Source organism: Pelecanus crispus, chromosome 5 (genome assembly GCF_030463565.1).
Source record: "Pelecanus crispus isolate bPelCri1 chromosome 5, bPelCri1.pri, whole genome shotgun sequence".
In the NCBI taxonomy this organism is placed as follows: domain Eukaryota; kingdom Metazoa; phylum Chordata; class Aves; order Pelecaniformes; family Pelecanidae; genus Pelecanus; species Pelecanus crispus.
The window spans coordinates 54174840-54196850 of NC_134647.1; the positions used below are offsets into that span (position 1 = coordinate 54174840).

The 22011-nt window shown below is 51.8% G+C and overlaps 3 protein-coding genes across 3 annotated transcripts; 1 reads left to right on the forward strand and 2 right to left on the reverse strand.

Annotated features, from left to right (window-relative positions):
* The first annotated feature begins 439 nt into the window (after positions 1–439).
* Positions 440–8620, forward strand: ALDH9A1 (aldehyde dehydrogenase 9 family member A1). Its single transcript, XM_075710533.1, has 11 exons — positions 440–562; positions 1306–1451; positions 2540–2669; positions 2996–3130; positions 3624–3820; positions 4658–4798; positions 5434–5622; positions 6700–6787; positions 7164–7305; positions 7863–7975; positions 8086–8620. The coding sequence occupies exons 1-11, from the start codon at positions 448–450 to the stop codon at positions 8178–8180; spliced, it is 1491 nt and encodes a 496-aa protein (XP_075566648.1). The 5' UTR covers positions 440–447; the 3' UTR covers positions 8181–8620.
* A 721-nt stretch (positions 8621–9341) lies between these two features.
* MGST3 (microsomal glutathione S-transferase 3) lies at positions 9342–13238 on the reverse strand. The gene is made up of 5 exons (XM_009485596.2): positions 13122–13238; positions 11833–11906; positions 11085–11142; positions 9837–9909; positions 9342–9488 (listed from the first exon to the last, which is right to left on the reverse strand). Exons 1-5 carry the CDS (start codon positions 13236–13238, stop codon positions 9379–9381), a joined length of 432 nt encoding a protein of 143 aa, XP_009483871.1. The 3' UTR covers positions 9342–9378.
* A 4238-nt stretch (positions 13239–17476) lies between these two features.
* LRRC52 (leucine rich repeat containing 52) lies at positions 17477–21684 on the reverse strand. Its single transcript, XM_009491754.2, has 2 exons — positions 21045–21684; positions 17477–17733 (listed from the first exon to the last, which is right to left on the reverse strand). The coding sequence occupies exons 1-2, from the start codon at positions 21667–21669 to the stop codon at positions 17477–17479; spliced, it is 882 nt and encodes a 293-aa protein (XP_009490029.1). The 5' UTR covers positions 21670–21684.
* Between the last annotated feature and the right edge of the window lie 327 nt (positions 21685–22011).

Genomic DNA, 22011 nt, shown 5'->3' on the forward strand with positions numbered 1-22011 from the left:
TGTATCCCATCCCTGGCCGCAGCCATGAGGGGAACTTCTCAGAAACTCCGCAGTAAAATACGTCCGCGGGCGTCTGCTTTCCTGCAGCTCTACCTTTTGGTTGTATGGATCGACGACTCCGACAATTTTTAACAATTTACCAAAACCCTTCCAACTGCGGTGTCCCCCGGGGTGGGGTGGGAGGTGCTACCTCCGAGCCGCCAGGGGGAGCCCGAGGGCGGGGCGGGGCAGCGGCGCCCGCCCCGCCCCGGCGGTTCCCGCCGGGGCGGGGCGGGCGCCGCTGCCCCGCGGTAGACGCGGTCCCGCTATCCCCACGGGGAGCAGACCCCTCTCCCGTGGGCTTTCCCCAGCCCACTGCTTGCCACCCCGGCGGCCTGGCCGATGCTGGTGCTGTCGCGGTTGCCCAACCTCCTGCCCCGCCTCTGCGCCTTTCGCCCCAGCCTCGCCATGAGCAGCGTCACCGGCACCCTTACCGTCCCGCAACCCCTCAACTACCGGGCGGGGGCCCGCGTTCAGCCCGCCGACGGCGGACAGGTGGAGGAGGTGTATGAGCCGGCCACAGGTACCGCCCCGCTGCCGGCTTGGGGTGGTTTTGGGGGGGGGGGGGGGGGGGGTGTTAAACCCGCGCTGAGGCGCGGGGCCGGTACCCGGGAGTCGCCTCCCTGGTATTTGCCTGCAAGGGCCGGGTGCCTTCGGCTTCTCCCGGCTGCCCGCATCGGATGCGCCGGTGCAGGCGTCCTGGACACCCTGGTGTTTTGGTGGCTGCGTTTTGCCACCTCCAGTGCGTGTCCGTCATCAAACTTTTCAGCAGAAATCAGCTCTGACTCTCAGTCAAACGAAAAAAAAAATCGAGTTTTGCCTGATCTTGGCAAAAGACACGATTGAAACGTTTCTAAATTTTTATTTATTTTTTTTTTTAATTGGCGATACCTAGGTTTCAGCAGAATCACTTCAAGAAAAAGAGTCTTTAACTATGCTGAGGAATGTCTAACAGACTCCTGAAGCTGGTGGTAGAAGTATAACAAACGCTAGTGGGAAATGGAGGAATTTTGTAACAATTGGAGCTAATTAGTAACTAGAACACGACTGTGGAGAATGACAGACCTTTTAATTCAGACCAGCTGAATTGCAGCACCTCTTCTACAGCCAATTACAAATCACTGGGAACCACAGCATGGAGTTCTGTAGCCTGGTGTAGGTGGCTGGACTGAAGTCTTTGGGGTTTGACGCGAGATAAACCATATTCTTTTGTGCCTGTTTCCTGAGATTTCCATCTTATTTATTTCCTGTTTAAAATGTGCTCAGGTCGCGTGATAAGCAAGCTGCTCTGCTCTGGGGAGAAGGAGGTCGATCTGGCTGTGCAGAGTGCAAAGGCTGCCTTTAAAATATGGAGTCAGATGTCTGGCATGGAGCGGAGCAGGGTGCTGCTGGAGGCCGCCAGAATTATTCGGGTACGTTGTGGGAGCTCGCCTCCTTTTGGAGAGGGGTGGCTCTATTTCTGAGCTTTCTTGTGGGTTAATGTGGCTGTTGGGGGCTTCCAGGAGGATTTCCAGAGCTCCAGGAGGAACGCAGGAGTTAAAACCAGAAGAGACAGTAGGATGCCTTGGGCACGGCTTTGGTCTTATCGCTCTGTTCAAGGCCAGTGTGTACCTTCTCTGCTTAATTCTGTTGGAAAACGTAAAACTGAAGCCATCCTGTTGAGATCTTGCAGGGCTCGTGCTTCCTTCCGCAGCTGCAAAGATTAAGCTTCACTGCACGAGATTTCAAAGCTGGAATTGCGTACCTGTCACATTGTTGAATTTTCAGCTTGTCCGGACGCTGTTGTCACGTGACTGGAGCATGTCTTGTTTTAGCAATAAAAAAATGTAGGAATACTGTTTTTTATCTCAGACACCAGATAATACACATGGGAGAGGATACAAATAAGCTAGCTTTATCACAAACTGCTTTGCGAGATAATGTGTTCTTGGACATTGAAGTTAATCCCCATCGAGACGCCGATCTGTAAGAAACCAGACCTTCTTTCCCCAGTTTGTATATGCTATGAGAAAACTGTTTTCTTTCTGTCAGACTTCCGCAGCAGGGTAATATTTCTGCCTGGGAGATGCTCTATTAAAGGACGCTTCCCAGCTGCGTTGCTTTGTCCGTCCTTCACTAAGGCCTCTCATTCCATTTTGATCTTGCTGTTTGCTGTTCTTCCCAGTTTAGTTCTGTGAATTCTAATCACTGTTTACCAGCCGGCTTCTCAGTTCAAGTTTGCTCATCTTTTAGATAAGCGGGGATGTTAAGCAAGACTGGACTAGCAGTGAACTCCAGCGGCTGTCTGTTTGACATTCCACTGTGATTAGTTGCTACTGGGAAATGGATAAATAGCAATTGGGACTGTACCTTTTAGAGATGACAATTTCTCGCGGCAGAGCCTGGCTTACTGATGGCAGAGCCTTGTTTGGGACTTGCATGCTTGGGAAGCAGCTGTCTCCTTGCGGAGTTCTACTACAGGCTTCTCTAACATGTTGTCACTGTCCTGTGCCTCTCACAGGAGCAGAGGGAAGAAATCGCCACCTTGGAAACCATCAACAATGGGAAGTCCATTTTTGAAGCCAGAGTGGACATTGACATATCCTGGCAGTGCCTGGAGTATTATGCAGGACTGGCAGGATCTCTAGCTGGTGAGAACATTACTAGAGTTTGCTCTTTGCTCTCTGTCCTGCCAGTTGCATTCCCTGGTAATTTCCACAGCACAAGACCATCTTTGCTGTTGATTTCTCTAAGAGAGGGACTACTCCTTTTTCTGAAGATCTTGAAAAGATTTTCAGAGATCTCTACCTAATGCTGCCATGCTCTGTGGGCATTTACACACCTTCTGTGAACTTGCTGGGGTAAAAGCTGTGTGTCTCTTGTTCCCAATCAAAGCAAGATCTGGCCCCTGAGGCTCTGATAAGACAGGAAGGGGCTTTGCTCTCCTCTACCTTCTAGCTGTTTTTCTTCTTTGCAGGTGAACACATCCAGCTTCCTGGGGGATCCTTTGGGTACACTCGGAGAGAGCCCCTTGGGGTGTGTGTTGGGATTGGAGCCTGGAATTACCCTTTCCAGATTGCCTGCTGGAAGTCTGCCCCGGCCTTGGCTTGTGGTAAGGGAGACACTCTGCTTGTGCAAGCTTCTCTTTGAAGTCAAATGATCCTGTGGGGGAGAGTGATTCAGGGGATTAACTCTAAGATTACTTTGAAGGAGGTGTTGAAGGATTAGCAGAATCTTCAGGCTGTTACTCTGGCAGGAAGGGAAAGGAAATGGAAGTGGGAACACGGCAGATGCTAAGAGGGCAGGAGTGTATCAGGAAAAAGGCTGATTACTTGGCGTGTACCAGACGAGGAAGGTCTCTGGAAATGTCTGCAGTGCAGGACCAGCAGCCCTGTCTCCCCCAGCCCTTCCCAGCAGGAAGGTGCAGTTCCTCCCTTTCACTGGTTGCAGTGTTCAGCTGAAACTGTTTCCTCATCTGTTGTGGGGGATCTTCTGGGATCTGTTGAGACAAACTCCTTGTGTGGGGTGGTTTGTTTGGTTGTTGTTCTTTTCCCTAAAGCAGTTTGGCTGTTAACCCCGCCTTGCCTCTGTCTGGGTTCCCCTAGGTAACGCGATGGTCTTCAAGCCCTCTCCCTTCACCCCCATTTCAGTGGTGAGGTTGGCAGAGATCTTCACAGAGGCCGGTGTGCCCAAGGGGCTCTTCAACGTGGTGCAGGGTGGAGCGGCCACAGGCCAGTTCCTCTGTCATCACCCAGATGTGGCCAAAATATCTTTCACTGGCAGTGTGCCAACTGGCATCAAGGTAAAGGCACCTTCTCAGTCGGGGATACAAGGGGTCTTTAGTGCTAGCCTTCCTGGTGTGCTCTGGACGTCGATACCTCCTTGAGCTTCTGTGCATGAGGCTTATAAAGATGGGGGGTGAGTTGGCATTTTTGGCTCTGAGCAAGGAGCTTGCATGTACAGGGTGACACTGGGGCTGCAGTTAGCCCACTGGGCATGGGCTTGGACACTCAGTCCTTTCAGAGGAGCCCTTTGGTCATCTTCACTTGTTTAGCCCCGGTTACAGTGAAATCTCTGAGCTGCTAAAGTGGGTGTCTGTGTGGGGAGGAGGGTACGTAAAACAGCGCAGCACTGGGAAAATGTGTGAGCGTTTTTGGCAGTAATAGTTTGGTTTAGCTGCATACAACCTGCTGTTTTTAAGCAAGAGGTTAGTTTCTGTGAATTTCTCGCCGTCAATTTATTCTTCAAAACACTAGAAGTCCATAAAAAGACTTAATTCTGTTTTGAAAGAGGGGAAATGTTGCCCCTTGAACTCTCCTTACATGTGTGTACCTGTGGGGTGCAGTGACACAGATGCAGTTACACCTGTCCGCTGGGCTTACGCTGAGCACAAGACTTCCTGCAAATGACTCCTCAGGTTTTCTTGCTTTTACTTTTAAGAAACCAAACCCCAAACCCACTGAGACTGTCCCCAGTCTGAACTAAAAACATCTAGGAAACCCAGCTTGCCCTTCATGCTGTTTCTGTTGCTGGTGAAGGGCCCCACAGGAACCCTCCCCTTGGGTGTCTCTTACCTCCCTCTGGCAGCCTCCCATTTAACCAGTGGGTCACTTGTCTCTTCTGTCCTTGTTTCCCTCAGATCATGGAGATGGCAGCTAAAGGGATCAAACCAGTCACCCTGGAGCTGGGGGGCAAATCCCCCCTTATCATCTTTTCAGACTGTGCCTTGGAGAATGCTGTGAACGGAGCCCTCATGGCCAACTTCCTCACACAGGGCGAGGTTTGTGTCCGTGGGGCAGGAGCGGTCCTCCCCAATGTGGCGGGGTGGTTTGAGAATTGGGCAGCAGAGCCAGCTTGTGACTTTGCATAGTAAGGGATGTCCTGATGCCCTGTCCTTCCCAGAAGTGGAGCCTCTGTAGCACCTGGTACCCAGCTCAGGAGCTGCTCCTGTGCCCTGGTCTCCAGTCTGGTGCACAGAGGTCAGAAGAGGCTGTGCTGGTGTCCTCTGTAGGGGCAGCAGCTTACAGTCCAGTGCGCTGAGCCATAGCCCTATGGGGCTCTGTCTGCCCCAAATTTGGGATCTCCACACATGCTGCAGGTTTTGTGTAATGCTGCTGACAAAATGGCTCACCGGGGTCATCTCTGGGAACTAAAAAGGCTGCTGAAGTTCTCTCCTGCTGGTGACTTGATGCATTTTTGCCACCTGGTGGCAACAGTACCACCATGGTCCAGCATGGACTGTTCAGTGCAGTCATGAGCAGCAGGATAATCTAGTCGTCTTTGTCCCCAGGGACAAGATAGCTGTTTTAGCAGCTGTGGAGGGGCTTTTCTGGGAGCCTCTATAGCAGGACCCAAGCAGGGAAAGACTGTGGAGTGCTGTGTCTCTTATTCTGAGCACCCTGTCCTGTATCCCAGGTATGCTGTAACGGCACACGGGTGTTTGTGGAGAGGAAGATACTGGATGCCTTCACAAAGGAGGTGGTGAAACGCACCCAGAAAATCAAAATTGGAGACCCGCTTCTGGAAGACACACGGATGGGAGCCCTCATCAATCGGCCCCACCTGGATCGTGTCCAGGGCTTTATCAAGCAGGCAAAGGAGCAGGTGAGATTGTGATGCTGCCTTGTGACAGCCCTGAAATGTCTCTTCCTTGTTAGACAAACAGACCGGCGGCTGCTTTCCTGCTCCATGCCTTCCCAGTTAAGCTCGTTTTTTTGTTGTGGTTGAATTACTTGATAGGTGTCTTGGGTCACTAGATGAAGTGACCCAGTGCATGTCTCTGAATCAGCATTGAAGGTGACATAGCTTTTCATATCCTGATGTTGCCAAGTTTTAGAGGTTGTGAGATACCCAGCATGGCAATGTGTAAAATGGCATAATGCATAATGTTTGGGCTGGTTATAAGTTGTGGTGATACCTTGCATGCTTCGCTGTTACCTCATTTGGGTTCCAGTTTTGTTAGTTGCAGGCAGAGTTTACTAAGGATCAAAGGCCAAATTTTGATTTGGCCAGGCTGCTGGAAACAGTCTCTGTAAGAGCAATAAGATCTACCCAGGCTTTTTTAGGTTTTTTTCCTCCAGCTTTTATTGTAAAGTGTAAAGATGTTTTAAATGTCAGCGATAGGTATATGACTAGGTGTAGCCAACTTGGGGGTGGGCTGGAGAAGGGGAACTGTGAGTAAAAGCCAGGAGGGCTAGATGAGGATTTGGAAACAGGAAGATGGATGTGGAAGAGAGATATGGGGAAAGAGAGGACAAATCCCCATCTCTAAAGTGGGGCATTTGATGGAGGTAGGTGTTTCCTGCCGGGTGGTATGTGAAGGATTGATTGACTCACTAATGAGGGAATTCACACCATGTGAAGATGTGGAAGTTAATGTGATGCCAGCTGACAATCTGCTCCTAGTTGTAGTTGTTTCCCTCCAACCTACACCGGCTTCTGTGGCACTTGCACCCCAAACCAGCATTGTTTGGACTTTTAGGATAGGTCTCAGCCCCTGACCTTGATCTATCAGTGATGCTCTGTCAGCAGTCCTGACCTGGAGAGGCACCAGGGAGGGCACAGGCATGGTTTGTCTGATAGAACTATAAACCCAGCAGGGAGTATTGGCCAGTCAGAGCTGTTGCAGCTGGGCAGGATGCTCCTGGATGTTCCTGCCTACTTTCTGCTTGGCTCTTTCAGGGGGCAGAGGTGTTGTGTGGTGGAGACCTGTATGTGCCAGATGACCCAAAGCTGAAGAATGGCTACTACATGCGACCCTGTGTGTTAGGTATGATCCTTCCTATTCATGGTACTGTGGCCTTCTACGTGGATGTTGCTGAGTTTCTTCTAGCGAAGCTGTGTTCAGCGTAATCTGTCTCTGTGTATGTCCGCAGTGTGGACAGGCACTCATATGGGTGAACTAGAGAGAGCTGAAGCACCCAAGAACTGCGTCCAGAGAAAACTCTGCTGTTGCAGGGTCTGACAGGACACGTGCAGTTAGTGTGTTTGCTGCCTTGAGATGCAGGATAGGACTTGCTCCTCAGCTAGCCAAGCCGGGGGGGGGGGCTGTGCAGTGCTGAGTGCTGTCTTGAAGGCTGTGTGGGTTCCTGAATGCACAGGCTAACTCTTCCTTCTGAGGCACATGTGCTCTGCCATGCTTCCAGGGAACTGCATGGATGACATGACATGTGTGAAGGAAGAGATCTTCGGGCCTGTCATGTCCATTCTGCCATTTGACACAGAGGAGGAGGTTGTGGAGAGAGCCAACAACACCAAATTTGGCCTGGCAGGTGGTGTCTTCACCAGGTATGACTGGGTAGTGTGGTTGGTGTGGAAGCGGTCTAGGGAGGGGAGGAAAAGGGAAATACTGCAGCAACTTGATGCTCCTCTTGCGGTGCCTGGCATATGGGTACAGATATCCTCTTCCAGAAGAGCTGGAGCGAGGGATTGCCAAAAGGGAACTTTGTACATGACTGCACATCTCCTAGTTTTTCCTGAGGAGTTAGGTGGGCCCAGTTGTACTTCAGACTCCTTCCAGGCTGCGCTTGGCCTGCTGCCTGCCTTCCTGCATCTCCAGGAGACATGCACTGGGAGCCTGCCACACTGCTGAAAGTGTGCGAAGATGGCTGTTGGCTGCTTGCCGTAGTCTGCTTTGCTGGTGTCCTTGTCCTGCCCTCTCAAATCAAATGCAGCTTTTGAGTGTCCTTGGGAATAGGTGCTACAGCCTTTGAGCAGGCAGAGTAGGGCAGGTTGGGCTCCAAAAACCACTGCAACCTGCAGGCCTTTCTCTAGCGGGATGTTAGCTGGCAGGGGAGGAGGGGATGAATGGGAAGGGATCCAGCTGAATTGCCCTTTTCCTGCAGGGATATCCAGAAGGCTCACAGGGTAGTGGCTGCTCTCAAGGCTGGGATGTGCTTCATTAACAACTACAACATCAGCCCTGTGGAGCTGCCTTTCGGAGGATACAAGGCATCAGGTGAGCTCTGTTTGACCTTCCCTGGTATGACTATGTGCCAGTTACAGGGGGTATGAGTGGTACCTGGCACTGCCTGGAGCTGTGTTCTCACTTCTGGCTTGTCTCTGCAGGATTTGGCAGAGAGAATGGGCGGGCAGCCATGGAGTACTACTCACAGCTGAAGACTGTCTGCGTGGAGATGGGTGATGTGGAATCTGTGTTTTAGTGGCTCTGGGGTCTGCTCAAGGGAGCATCACCCAGTTCTTGCCTGTCAGCCAGAGATGTGGGTCATTTACACAGCAATAAAGTGCTCTAAAATTGTAAGTGCCTGAGGGGGAGCGTAGCTGGAGCAGCATTTAGCCACCTGCTCCTGCAAGGGGAAATGCACACACAGGGCTCAGCCTGTGGGGCTGCTCTCCTATCTGGTGGAAAATGGGAACCTCCAAGTAGGAGATAGCAATATGGCTTTCAGCAGCAGCACGTGCAGCTTTGTAGTTGTTATCAGAGGCTTGTCAGTGGCTGGAGGCCCGGCCCAGGCTGCTTCCCCCTGCTGCGTGCCTTGAACCCCATTACCTTCCACCCTCAGTCAACTTCAGTTTTGGCTTCTTAACAGGTATGACCCTACTCAGTGTGCAAATAAGCTCTTTGATATGTTGTTACCCTGTAGCTATAGGCTCTGTCTATTCTCTGACTACATAAAAGCTGTAAGGGCAGGATTGGTTTTTTCTCCTCTGGCCTTCTTTTAAACACAAGCTTTGTTTTTTTTTCTATCTGTACCTCACTTCCAAGGTGGGACAGAATATTGTGGGGATGGTGAGCTGATGCTGTCTGGGACAGGCACGGCCCTGAGAATCATCTCCACAGAGTATGGAACACAACTAGAGTGGTAGCAAGCTCCAGCATAGGATAGAGTGCTGCCTATCTTAAGCAAAACCTATCTGATTTCCTTCCTATAGGCCTACTCTTCTTTATAAAAATGATGAAGCAACAACTTTAAATGTCTGCTTAAATCTTTTTTTAGCAATCAAATAAACTCTAATTCTGTCTGGAACATCTTATTGGAGAGTGACATGCATTGAGGGGTGCAGAAATATAGTCTGACGGAGAGCAGGGCTCTTGCTGCATGGGTTAAACAAACAGATTGCAAGATTTTTGGCTTTTTGGTCACCAAAATCATAAAAGCTAAAACATGGCTGCCTGACAGGCAGATTTCTGTAGTTCTGCAAAACCAGAGTTGTTCTAGTGTTCTGCAAAGCTTCTTAAGAAAGCTCTCTATAATTTTAGAATGAAAATGCAGAATTGACAACTTTGTTTTATTAAATTGGGGGGGGGGGGGGGGGGGGGAACAACCAGAAATGAAATGTTCCAAAAGAAAACAGAACAAAAATCCCTTTAGTTTCCCAGGCAGCCATCACAATGGTCAGTTAGTCCTGGTGGATCCAGCCGAGATGCTGGCAAGCTGAATACACGCCTGTGCCCACCAGCCCAATGAGTGCAGCTGAACCAATGGCCCCTCTCCTTCGGTTTTTTGGATCTGGAAAAAAGACATGTTTTGTCAGTTCAGCAGCCCATCACTGAAAGACTAGCCCATCCTGAAAATTAGAGGGAGCAGGAACTGGAGATAAATCTCAAGGCAAAATAGCAGGCACCAGCTCAGGCCATGTACCTACCCTCAAGTTTGTGCTATTATTAGATTAGTGCTCTTCCTATCAGTAGGAAAAGCATGGAGTTAGCAGCCTGTGGACCTGCACCCTTTTCTTTACATCCTGCCTGGCAGCTTTATGCTGCCTCTTTAATGTGAGCTGGAGGAAAGAGCCCTCAGGTCACCGTAGGAGACTGAAGTTTCCAAGAACCTGCTGTGTGCTGCAGGATAAAGACCTACCTCCTGTGTAGTAGCCATGAGCATAAAGGATTCTCCCAAGGATCCAGGTGATGCCAAGCCCTGTAGCAGTCCGCTAGAGATAAAGGAGAAGCATTAAAAGGCTTGGAGACTTGCCACTTGCATGTGCTTAGCTGTTACAGCAGCCCTGCTTCAGAGAAGCAACCACCAACTACAGTGTGGGTCCTGACCTTGCTAGGACAACTGGGACTCCTCCTGCAGGAGGTGGGTGACTGATGCAGTGTACTAGGATGAGTTTTGTATAGGAGGAGTCACTTTCATGACACCTGTGGGGAGGTAGCATGTGATGTGCTGCAGAGCCTTGCTGTTTTGCAGCACAACTCTTCCCAAGCAAGAAATGCTTAAGTCATACAGGCAGCAGGTGCTGAATCTTATTTCATCACTGTCCAATTAGTGAGCTAGACCGTGTGCCAGGATCTTGGAGGCAGCTGTTGCCCCAAGCCCCACCCCACTGCCTCCAGCAGGTGTAGAGTTTCCTCTTGCAGGTGTTGCAGACTTCCACGTTGCCTCTTAATTTAGAGCTTGCTGCCACAGGGCTCCAGTTTGCCAGATTTGCCTATGGTGCTTCCCTCCCTCTTGAAAAGGAATATTCAAGAATGACTGATTTGTGTATTGGTGGCAAAGAAAGAGCTACTAGTTTTGGCCTCTCCCACATGCCTGCCTACTCATGAGTTGTCTACATCTTTCAGTTAGAAATAATCCAGGCTTTTTTTGATTCTTCGCACACCTCCTTTGGTGGTGGAAGTGAGTGGGAAAATCACCATGTTCCCCATCTATTCTTACCAGATAAACTCTTCATGAAAGTGTGCTTAGAAGGGGGAGAAAGGGTTCCTGTCCTCCACGCAACCAGCTGCTGAGCAGCACTACTGTAAACCCAGCAGGACCCTGCAGGGCTTGGAAGAACCAGGCAAGGTTGGAGGGACCCTTCCTGCCCATGGACTGGAGGCTGCGAATGCTTTGGTTTGTCTGACAAGGCACCCTTAGGGGAAGGAAAAGGGTCTAAAGCTGAAGCAGCAGTAATTGAGTTTATTAAATACTTGTGATTCTCCTGCACAAGACCTTGTACCGCTACATTTTCAGAAGGGGCACGGCTGTGAAATGTGATGTGTGGCTAGTGAAGCAGCCTGCTGTCTCCAGAGGGGCTAGCTTGGCCTACTGCCCCTCACCCTCGTAAGTCAGGGAGCAAGAACAGACTTCAGTCATGCGGACCTGCACCGTAGTGTCACTTACCGGATGGTAGACTCCACCGGTGGCTAAGAAGAACAAGAAAGCAGGATAAACTTCCAATCTGAAAATAAAAGTGAGGAGGTTGTGTTTGTGTTCCAGTTCCTTACAAAGAGGAAAGTCCAGAAACACAGAAGCTGCGAGCATCCAAAGTCTCTGTTGGGCTTGACTGTTACGAGACTCCATGCTCAGGAGAGCTGTGCTCCATGCTGTGGCCACAGATGGAGGAAAGAGGGAATGGAGCATGCACAGACTTTTAGGGACTTCCCCCCGAATCTGTGCCTCTCTCCAAGGACACCCACCCACCCACTCTTTCTGTTTTGTGCCCTAAGCCACTGCTAAATACTGCTTACCCCCACCTAACCCAGGAGGAGTTGTTCCTCCCAGCATCCCTCTGATAATGCTGTTGCAGCCTGGTCCACATTAGCCTCTCCCCAGGGAGATGTGGGCAATACAACAGATCAGCAGCCCCTAGACAGGCTCTTCTGGAAACAAGACTTCCAGTGTCTTAAGATCCATCCATAGAGGCAAAGAGCCAGACACTGGGGAAGAGGAGGCTGCTTCACAGCCCCATCTCATAGTTTAAGGCATGATAAGGAGGCAGCACAGTCTTACATGCAGCATTACATGGCCGTGTGTTTTCATCAGGCATGGAGCCTGAACCCAAGCACTTGGCAGCAGCGAGCCTCTAGCTGTAGGCCCTGCTCCACAGCTCTGCATATTTTCAAGGTCTGCATTCGTATGTGGTACTCACGTGTTCTGGTGTGCACGCTGGATACAGTTGAATATATGCCCATGTTCAGGGTCTGTGCTGTACATGGTTGGATACTGCCAAAAAAATAAAGCAGTAGCAAAACATGAGCAAGTGCAGTCTGGGCTTGGGAGCCTGTTCTGCAGCAGCGAGGAGCATGCCCTGCAGCACCTCTCCGCAGGGAGCCCTGAGCTGCATGGCTGCTTGCAAGACTGACTTGCATTGGCAAGTGAGAGCCTGTCTCCTGCCTCACGGCCCACAACTGCTTTGTTGAAATTTGCTGCTTGCCTCAGGCCACTTCATGAACTCCTTGAGCAACCTGACTACCGCGGAGGTGACCCTGCTTTGAAGAGAAGATAGCCAGGTACTGGGTGACCTCTCTGTTTAAATCTCATCCCTCTGGAGGGAAGAGCAAAGCAGTGTTACTGAGGACATGCCCGCGTGTCTCCTCTGGGGAGCTGGCAGCAGCCCATCACCCAGGAACAGGCTGGGAGGACACTGCAGAGCTGAGCAGCCAGCCAGAGCTGCCGCTTGGCTGCAGAGGCTTCCGCAAGCCTGAAATCCAGTGCTCTGTGCACCGCACGCACTGGGCAGGTTTGCTACAATCCTGACTTCATGCAGTAGGAGTGGGGTCACCCCAACAGGCACCCGGGGCCTGCAGCGTACGCCCGGGGCTGTCCTTGCACCCACCCCTTCTTGCCACTTCCCCCGAGTGACCGGGGGAAAGAGCAAAGGAGCGTTTGCACTCAGAGCCAAGTGGCACAGCAGCCTCCGCATGCCATTGCCCTGACTCAGGGACAGGACCACGGGACCGGCCGCCCCCACCCAGCCCACAGCCCTGCCCGGCTCGCAGGCTCCTTGATGGATGCCGAGGGAAGGTCACTTTGAAATACTTCTTGTGATAGGCCTCACGTGCTCCCTCTGAGCTTGAGAAACCCTCCTGTCACTTTTGTTCCACTGCAACCCCTTTGCCCCCAGCGCTGCATTGGCTGCCTTTGCAGGAAAAAGGGCTGTGCTGTTTCTTGTTCATCAGCGTTTCCAAGCTCAAAGCCTTGTGCTTTCAGCCATCTCAGCTCGATGCCAAGCACCTGATCTGCCAAACCTCAAGCTCTGTTGTGCTGTCTGCTCCAGTCTAGAGAGCCAGAATACCAGCTCCATCCCTTCTGCATCTGTGTGGTGTGGCAGGAAATGTCAGCAGGTCACCCAAAAATAACCAAGGTGTCACCTAGCTTGTCTGCAACATCCCCTGCAGACCAGCTCCGACCTTCCCTTCCCTCAGCCTGAGCACTCACCTCCACATTGTACTTCTTGCGGGCCTTGGCCACTTTCACCGCGAGGTATGTGACCAAGACGAAGCTGGCAGCCCCTGTTAGGATGACGTAGCCGTACTCCTTTGAGAGAACAGCCATCTTGGTGCTGTCAGAATAAGAGAGCCCATTAGTATTTCGGGGTGTGACTGGAGAAGTGGTAGCTCACTACATGCAGATATCTGTGTGTGGAAGAGTTGCTGAGCATGGAGCCAAGACCTCCTAGCATGGGGACTGGCTGAAGGAAGGGAGAAAGAGTGAGCAGGGCAATTTTCACCTCTTGGTGCCTGCTGGGTATTAAGCAGCACAAACCAAGGGCTCTCTGCTCAGTTCCTGGCAAGCGAGCCTTAAAATCGCTGAAGTGTTGGTGGGAGGTGGTGTCTGGAGGGCCCTAGTCCGGCCTCTGGCTCAGAGCAGAACTACAGCCAACAGCAGGTACCATCAGCTCTGTCTGTGGCTGGCTAAGTCCCATGACGTCAATTGACACAGTGCTGTGCCTGCAGGGATGCTCTGGAGAGGTGGACAGAAACTGATTGTTCACGGCCACTTCCAACACCAGAGCTAGGGGCCACGAGTGAAATCAGGAAACAGATTCAAAACAAACCAAAAGAGGTGTTTTTTCATGCAGGAGGAAACAGACCTGTGGAATGCCCTGCTGAGGGATGTTGTGAGCACAGACAGTTTTCATAAACTCAAGGGGAAACTGGGCAAGCTCTGGGAATGAGAGGTAAACTGGGAATTATAATACAGACAAACTAGAACTGGCTCAGAAATCCCCTGAGCTGAAAGGAGCAGGGCTACATGAATGGTTAGTTTGAATCACTAAGGTCATCCTTACATAAAATAACAATAAAAACCACCGCAACAACTGCAATAATAACTGAACCTTTCCAGCAAGAGGCACTGGCAAGACGAGCAATGCTCACCCCTGCAGCTTCAAGGAACCCTCTCAGAGCCACAAGTCAGTGAACAGCCCCCAGCAACACGCAGCTGCTGGCATTTACCAACGTCTGCACGAGCAAGTCTGCGAGCCAGGAGACACCAGGGCCTGTCTGGTTTGCATTTAATGCTTCCTCGTGCAGACCTGAGACGGAAGCACAGAGCAGAAGGCACATACAGCAGCCTCCACCACGCTGCCCCGCAGCAAGGCTGTGCTGCATGCTTCTCCCTTTTTCCTGCTCCCCATCTGCCAGACCTGCCGTCAGCCTGCACTGCTGGGAGGTGCTCGACTCCGAGCGCTCCACTACCCTCCCTGGCTGCAAGTGAGCACGAGGGCCCTTCCCCACAATCATCTGGCACTGGTTCTCTTGCACAATCCCAAACCTCAGATGTTTTCTGTCTGCGTGACCCAAGACGGCGCTGCATGATGCAGCACAGCAGAAAACAGCAGAGACCTCTCTCCAGCACTGAGGTGATACCCTCTCCAAACCAAACCCCAGCTGATGCCTATCTCCACCTGGTGCCTCCACAATCTAGCAAGGTTTTGGTGTCTCCTGCACTGTCCCACCAACACAATCTGTCAGTGCAGGGGAAAACAAGCCACATCACAGAACTGGCGCAAACAGCCTTCCTATTGCAAGAGCCAGAACCCCTCACAAGGGATCTTCAGGGATCAGGGGCTTTTATTTCTCATTTGCAAAGGGATTATGATTGATGGAGCAAGGTGAAGACAACAGCTGGCTTTGTCCACTTGAAGTTTGGTAAACAATTATCAGTAACATTCAAAACCTCAAGTAACTAAGAAATGTCAGCAGCACTCACATATAATAGAGGTTAGCGCCTGACAGATGAGACACTGAAAATACAACACATTCCCACCCAGCAGAGCAGGTTGATGGTCACATTTCCCCCTTCAAATTACAAGGTTGGTGGAGAACCCCGCCTGCCAGCAAGGACCAGGCATTTTATCTTCACGGTGTTTAAGTTATAATCCGGGGTTTTATCTTGGCAGCAAAGAACACAATTCATTCACAGCAAAGCATTCAGCCAGGTGCACTATAAAGCTGCTGCTCTTATGCTACTGGTATAAAACTGTACTGCGACCCTTTGCTCTAGTATTCTGGAGCCATATGAAGCACTTCAAAGTCCACAGGACTTTCAGCCTCTCCCCAGCTGCATGCTTTGCGTCCATTTCCGGATTCTGGTGCCTTGTGCATTTCAGCAACCTTTGCCCGCTGCTGCAAGGACTTTGCTGACAAGCACCGGCACGGTGCACAAGCATGAATTTGTAAATTCCACACAGCAATATTTCAGGCCGGAGAAACATGACCAAGAGATTCTGGAGCATGACACAGCACAGACTGGGAGCTGTAGCAGAAGAGCTCCCCAGGGGTGCTTTTACTCCAGAATAAGGGTTCTTACCAAGCTTGCCCTAACACTACAGCTATTATGAGTCAGCAAAGCCGATCAAGTCTCCTCGTGCTGATCAGGCTTGGGTTCTGACCGGGCTACCGGACAGAAGCTCAGACTTGCTCCGAAGCCAGGAGAGCCTTTTGTCCCCTGTCACCAGGCGAACAGGCAGACGGCTCCAGAGGCAGAGCTCCCTGCGGGGCCAGACCCTGTCTAAGGAAGCTGAACGTGCTGGGGTGCAGGCGGGGCCCCGCCGCACTCTGCTCAACCCGCAGGCACTTTCCCCCGGAGCCTGCGCTCGGAGGGACAAAGGGGAAGCCAGGCGGGAGGGTCGCAGCGCTTGCTCTATTTTCCTCACCATCAGGATAATCAGCATAAGCGTGCACCGGGAGCATTCGCTCCGCTCCGCTCCGCCCGCGCCCCCGGCCCCGGCCCCCGCTCCCGGAGGGGCGAGCAGGGGCTCCCCGCCCCGTACTCACCCTCAGGCCCGGCGCAGAGCAGCCCAGCACGCTGCGGGTGGAAGGCGGCAGCGGGGCCGCACCCGGGGCCGGGTCCCCCCGCGGCACCGCCCGCAGGCGGGGCCCCGCGGCGGCCGCCCCCGCGCTGCCGGCGGCGCGGAGCGGAGCGGAGCGGAGCGGTGCTCGGCGCGGCGGTGCTCGGCGCGGAGCGGTGCTCGGAGCGGCGGTGCTCGGCGCGGTGCTCGGCCTCCTGGGGAACGGGGCGTGCGCCGAGGTGGACTTGACAGGGATCCGCGGGGCTCTGTAGGGGGCTGTGCCGCGCCAGTGACTTCCAGCACGCCGCGGGGGTTGCGGAGGGGGGGTCGGTCCTACCAGCAGCTCTGCGTGTGTGCCCCCAGCGCACAGGGACCCTCAGCAGGCGGCACTGCCGTCTCCACTCCTAACCGGTTTTGTCGTCCCCATCATACCTAAGGCAAAGATTTCAGCTTTGATTCACAGTCTGCAGTTTAATGGCTCTAAGACGGTATGGTAATTGATACCACGCTTGCTGAAATCTTCTGCTTTTCCCTTTTATTTCCTCAGATCCCGCTAGTATCGGATGAAGAAGCCAGTGTTTCACACGTGGAGTTGCTGTACTCGGTCATGTAAGCAGATACTTCTCTTGGCAATTACCAGCGTTAGTGATATAAAGGATCTTACTTACATCTCCCTTTATTCCAGTCTGTATATGCAACCCTGGGACTTTGGCATTGAAACACAAGCCATTTCCAAGAATACTTGGAGTGTGTAAGCAATATTTTTTACATTAAAAAAAATCCAGTTTTAGAGATACGTGATACAAAACCAGAGCTGGACTTTCCAGTTCTGTAAATGTGCATAAACTGGTGGAGGTGCAGGGAGTCCGGCTGCAGGGAGACGGATGGTGCCTTTTGCTGTTGCCCATGTAATGGGGAAGAAAGCAAGACCCGGTGGGATCCTGGGTCCCTCAATGTCCTGGTTTTAATCTCTTTGCTCACGTACCTGGCATTCCGCAGCAGAAAGTTCAGAGATTCTCTGGGGCTGCAGTGAGCTATCTGGGCTGGTCCCAATAAGCTCTGTTGGGCTTTCTGGTCAAAAAGGCCTTGGTGAACTCCCTGGCTACAGCGCAGTGCTGGGGCCTTTCCCATATCCCGGGTCGTACCTCTTCCAGCCTGTCCCTGTGACAGGACAGGCCCCACGCTGACCCTGTTTTTCTGTGGTCTCCTGGTAAAGCGGGAGTGTAAATGCCTGGCACTGTGCACACCTCTCATGCCGCCCCCCCCCCCCCCCCCCCCCCAAATGAGTATTTTGCCAATATCCTGAGTCCCAGTAGAAGAATACAAGTGGAGGTAGGACAGTGAGTGAAACTGGAGCACAACGACTTTCTTCTCTTGCAGTTTTATTTCACTTCAAAAGAAATAGCATCTAGAGAGGCACATCATGTAGGAAATCAGGCAGGAAGGGCCTGCCTTCACTTCCCACGATGGGAGTTTGGACGGATTTGTAGGGCTGGTCCTAAGTGACTGTGTCTTCCTCCTCCTCCTCCCCCCCCTCTCCCTTTGAAGTGTGGACTTCATAGATGACAGCACAGACACCAGCCAGCCAGGCTGCCATGGTGCCAGCAAAGAATATGCAGAAGCCAATGAGACACAGAAAGATGTAGTCTTGCTTGTACAGCTGGGTCAGGCAGTTGAAGTGGAGCTGGGCCTCCACTGCAGGCATTTTCAGGGCACGCAGGCCTTCTGGGGTGGAGCAGGTGATGTTGTCAGCATCTGCAGAGGGAAAAGCAGAAGCAAGACTCTATTGCCTGTGTCTTAAGCATTAATGAGCAGGAGTCCTGCTAGAAAAAATGATGGACGAGTTTGCTAAACTCCTGAAAAATGTCTACAGACTTCACACCCCTCTCCCTCCGTGGCTTAGGTAAAATCACACAGGCAAACCCTTGCCAAACCACAATTCCCAGGTTGCCAGAATGATTTCTGTGGTGTTGCCTCCATAGGAAAATATTGCCTGGTGGATTATGCCACTGCGGCAAACTGCTGTACCTGCACTGTTCATCTCTGTTGATTGAGCACTTTTAATATAAGAAGAGCACTTGTGTTTGGGTGTTTTTTAATCTCAAACACCTTCTGAAGTGATGTAGCCTAAATTATGCTGGAATAATGAGGCTTGCACACAGGGAGTCAAGTTTGGCAACTAGAATGGGTTGCAGTTGGGCATAGCCTCACCTGCTCTGTGAGAGAGAGGCAGAGGAAACTCATCAATGATTCAGTTCCACTGAAATAATGACTGTGCCCTGTCCTACTGTAATACACTCAGTGATAAAACATATGCTGGCTTTTCCCTCTGAAGTTAGCGAAGGCCGTGTGTGGTAAAAGCGGAGTCTCCTTTTGGTGTCTGTAGAAGCACAGTGCGCCCTCAGCCACAGCTCTCTCCTTCCCCTGCAGGTTTTGAACTCCCTGGGCCAGAAAGAGTTACTGTGCCAGACACAGGCTGGTCACTGCTTGATGCACTGGATGGATGGGCCTGAGGGAAAGGGAGCAGTGGAGAGGAACAAGCTACAGGGCATTTATATTATATTACATTACATTATGTCATATATTACTGAGTGATATAGCTGCAGTGGTTGTTCATGCTGGTATCTCTCATTGTCCTGAATATAACCAGAGAGCTTTTACCTCTCTATTACCCAAATCCATCTAGATTTGGGCAACTTCATGTCAGCACCTAGACCGCACGGATCCAGCTGAGCACAAAACACTGGTGCAAAAGTGTTCTGTGAAGCAGCAGTAGCTTTTTAAAGGCCGGGATGGGGATCTGCTTGCAGCACATTTCAGGGCTCTGTCCCAACATCCCTTCGCGCTGGAGCTGTCAGCTCCTGTCACAACCCCTCGGTTCAGGGCCACCTAGTCCCAATGAAGAGGGAGCTGCCTTTCCTGCCTAAAGGCAGGTGGGTGTTTGTATACAGGTTGTCCAGCCTGTGTACACTTACTGGCAGCGTGAAAGCTTTGCACAGCCCTCACACCAGTCCCGGGAGGCACACGGCCTCCTGCAGACTCGCCCACAGCGTCTCGCCAGGACACAGCAAAGCCCAACACAGCAGGGAAGTGGAGCAGCCTCCGCGAGCTGCCTGGTTTCTTTGGCTTTCCCATTTTCCAGAGCATGGCACAGGGATCCATACTCATACCTCCAGTCTTCGCTGCCACTGCCTTTCCTATTCCTACCCTCTCAAATTGCCTGCAGTGAGTTTTATTCTCCTGTTCCACGGTTCAGTGTGTTATCTCCAGTCTTACTGCTACGAACAGTACTTTCTTACACTGTTCCATAACTGCCTGTAACCTGCCTGAGGAAAATAAAAAACTTTACTGTCTATAGGGAGCTTAGTATGTCTAATAAGACACAGAGATGTCCTTAATTCAGTTCTGTCCTAACACCAGCTTCCATTTGCCCTTCCCTTTTCTCCCCCAGGGTTCTTTTGTGCCCCCTTCTTACTCGATGGACAGAATTTCTCAAACAATTCCTCTTTTGCAGCGCTCTCTCACCATTGTGTCTTGCATTACTGAAAACCAAGCTTTCTTCATGAGTATGTTTTGCTGTGTTCCTTTTCAGTTTGGGAAATCAAGTTCATGTGCTGCAGCTGCAGAACAAAGCTTTGCTCTTGGGACCAGGGTTTTTCTGGGAAAGGGAATTGGTGCTTATCCTGCCTCATGAACACTTGGTGTCCACAGCCCAGTTGTAGAATCTCTCAATATGATAGGAAACAGCTGATTTTGGGATCCAAGATGAGCTAAAGAAACAAGTCTTGGATACCCTGTTTTCAAGAAATGGCTTTTATTCAGAAGCAGGCTGCACTGTGCTGCTGCAGCCCATGGGACTCCATGCTCACCTGCATTGCATTTCTTACATTGGAAAACTTAAAAGAGAGCAAATTTACTCTGGGGTGCTGGAGGAAGAGTGGGAACATATGGAGCCTCCCAGCCATAAGGATACAGATGCTTTTGTGAGCGCAACTTGTGTTCTGTTTCACTCTGACCATCAAACGCCAGTTGGGACCCAAACCAGAGCTCCCATAGGAACAGCAAAACGTCCTTCTCTGACTTCTGAGCATTGGGTCACAGTCTGATACAGAGGATCAGTCAAATGTACCTGCTATGAGGGCTAGGAGCACTGTGACAGTTGGAGGTTGCAGGATTTGTAATTTTTATCTGTCCTAGCACAACAGCTGCCACACTCTTAAGGCAAAGGGCATTGTGTACACTATTCATGTATGGAAACGGGTTGGCGGGGAGCACGGTGTGATCACAGCCCTACAGAAGTCAGCAGCTAAACTCCCGCTGGCTTCCACACTACCCAAACTTTTCCCGGAGACCCCATCAGTGAGAGATGAGAGCAGAAGAGGAGATGGCTCACTTGCAACCTGGCTTTGTTTTCAGCATTGAGCAGAACTGCTGTAGAGGTTGCACAAATGAGGTCTGCCTGCCAGAGGCTAGTGGGAGGTGTTCGAGGTGAAGGGGACACCGGCTGAATGGTGGAGAGCTCAGGGCTGGAAAGGCTGCCCCAACCATGTCCGACTGGAGGCAGGAGAGCATTTCCACGGAGAGAAGGGGGTTAACTGATCATTATGGACATGCTGGTACTGCAGCAGCACCAAACGATCAGAGCAGATGGAGACAAGGCAGGAAATTCAGAGCAGCAGCTTTCCCAGCGCAGATCTCCCCAGAGCTGTGTTGAGCTCCTTGTTCTTGGCACTGCAGCCACGGGGTGCTGTGATTTGTGGGCACAGGGACACCTCCTGGGGCTGGAGCTAGGTGTTTTAGAGCAGCAGCAATGTCCTAGCTACAGGCTACACTTCCCTGACTGTCCTGAGGATGCAAGCAAGCGTGACTCTCTGTGGGTGGAGCGTGTGTAACCCAGCTGCTCTGATCGTGTTTTGTGCAACACCAGAAGATGGGACCCACAGTTGACATGCAGTGGCACAGCCCTGTGGAGCTGAAATTTTGGGAAAGAGAACAGAGGGCCCTCTCCATTCCACATAGATCTGCAGGAGTAGGGAGGAGAGAGGTCCTGCTCACACAGCCCTCACCTGGAAAATGAACGTTGCTCGCTCTCATCCAGCTGATGAAGTCTAAAAATGAACAGTTGCAGTGCCACAGGTTGTCACTGAGCCCCAGAAACCTCAGGTTGGGCAGGTCCCGGACAGTGCTGGTGTCCAGGAACGTTAGGCCCGTCCGGCTCACATCCAGGTGCCTCAGCCAGGTGTTGTTGGCGAAAGCATCCTTCTCGATGGCCACAAGGTTGGGATTGTCTGAGATCTTCAGCACCACCAGGCTGAGGAGGTGTGAGAAGGTGCTGAAGGTGACCTGTGTGAGATTGTTGAAGCTGAGGTCCAGATAGACAAGCTTGGCCACACCAATGAAAGTGAAATCCAGGTCATCCCCCAAGAGGTTCTTCCTGCAGTCCAGATAGACCAAATCAGCCAAGAAGCTCAGTTCCACTGCCGGAAGGTACGAGACGTTGTTTGCCGCCAGAATCAGCTGCCTGGTGTCCAGTGGGATGGCCACAGGGAACTCCTGCAACTGCTGCCCTGTGCAGTTCACTTCCAGGTATTGACAGCTACACCTGCTCGGGCAGTTGATCGTCCCTGATGCCATCCCCATCCCCAAAAGAAACATGAGGCTCAGGGGCTGTGGTCTACCTGAAGGAGACATGGTCTAAGACCTTCCGGGCTGCTCAGCCCTTTGGGGACTGTGAGCAGCCCTATGGAAGCTGCGTTACTGTCACAGCCATGCCGAGGAGGTGCCTGGCTGCAAGGCTGTCGGGAAGCACTTTGTGTCCGTGGCTCACCTGACTTCTTGGCAGAGCGCCCAGCTGGAAACCGAGCCCGATTTCTACATCGGCAAGCGCGGAACAGTGGCTGGAATGTCTCCATGTCGCACCCGGTGCCAGATGACACCTCTGTGATGTCAACAGCTTGCAAAAGCTGCCTGGCTTTGGGGACAGTGCTGTGACCTTGCTGGCCGAGCGGGAGCTGCTTTCAGCTGAGTGGAGGT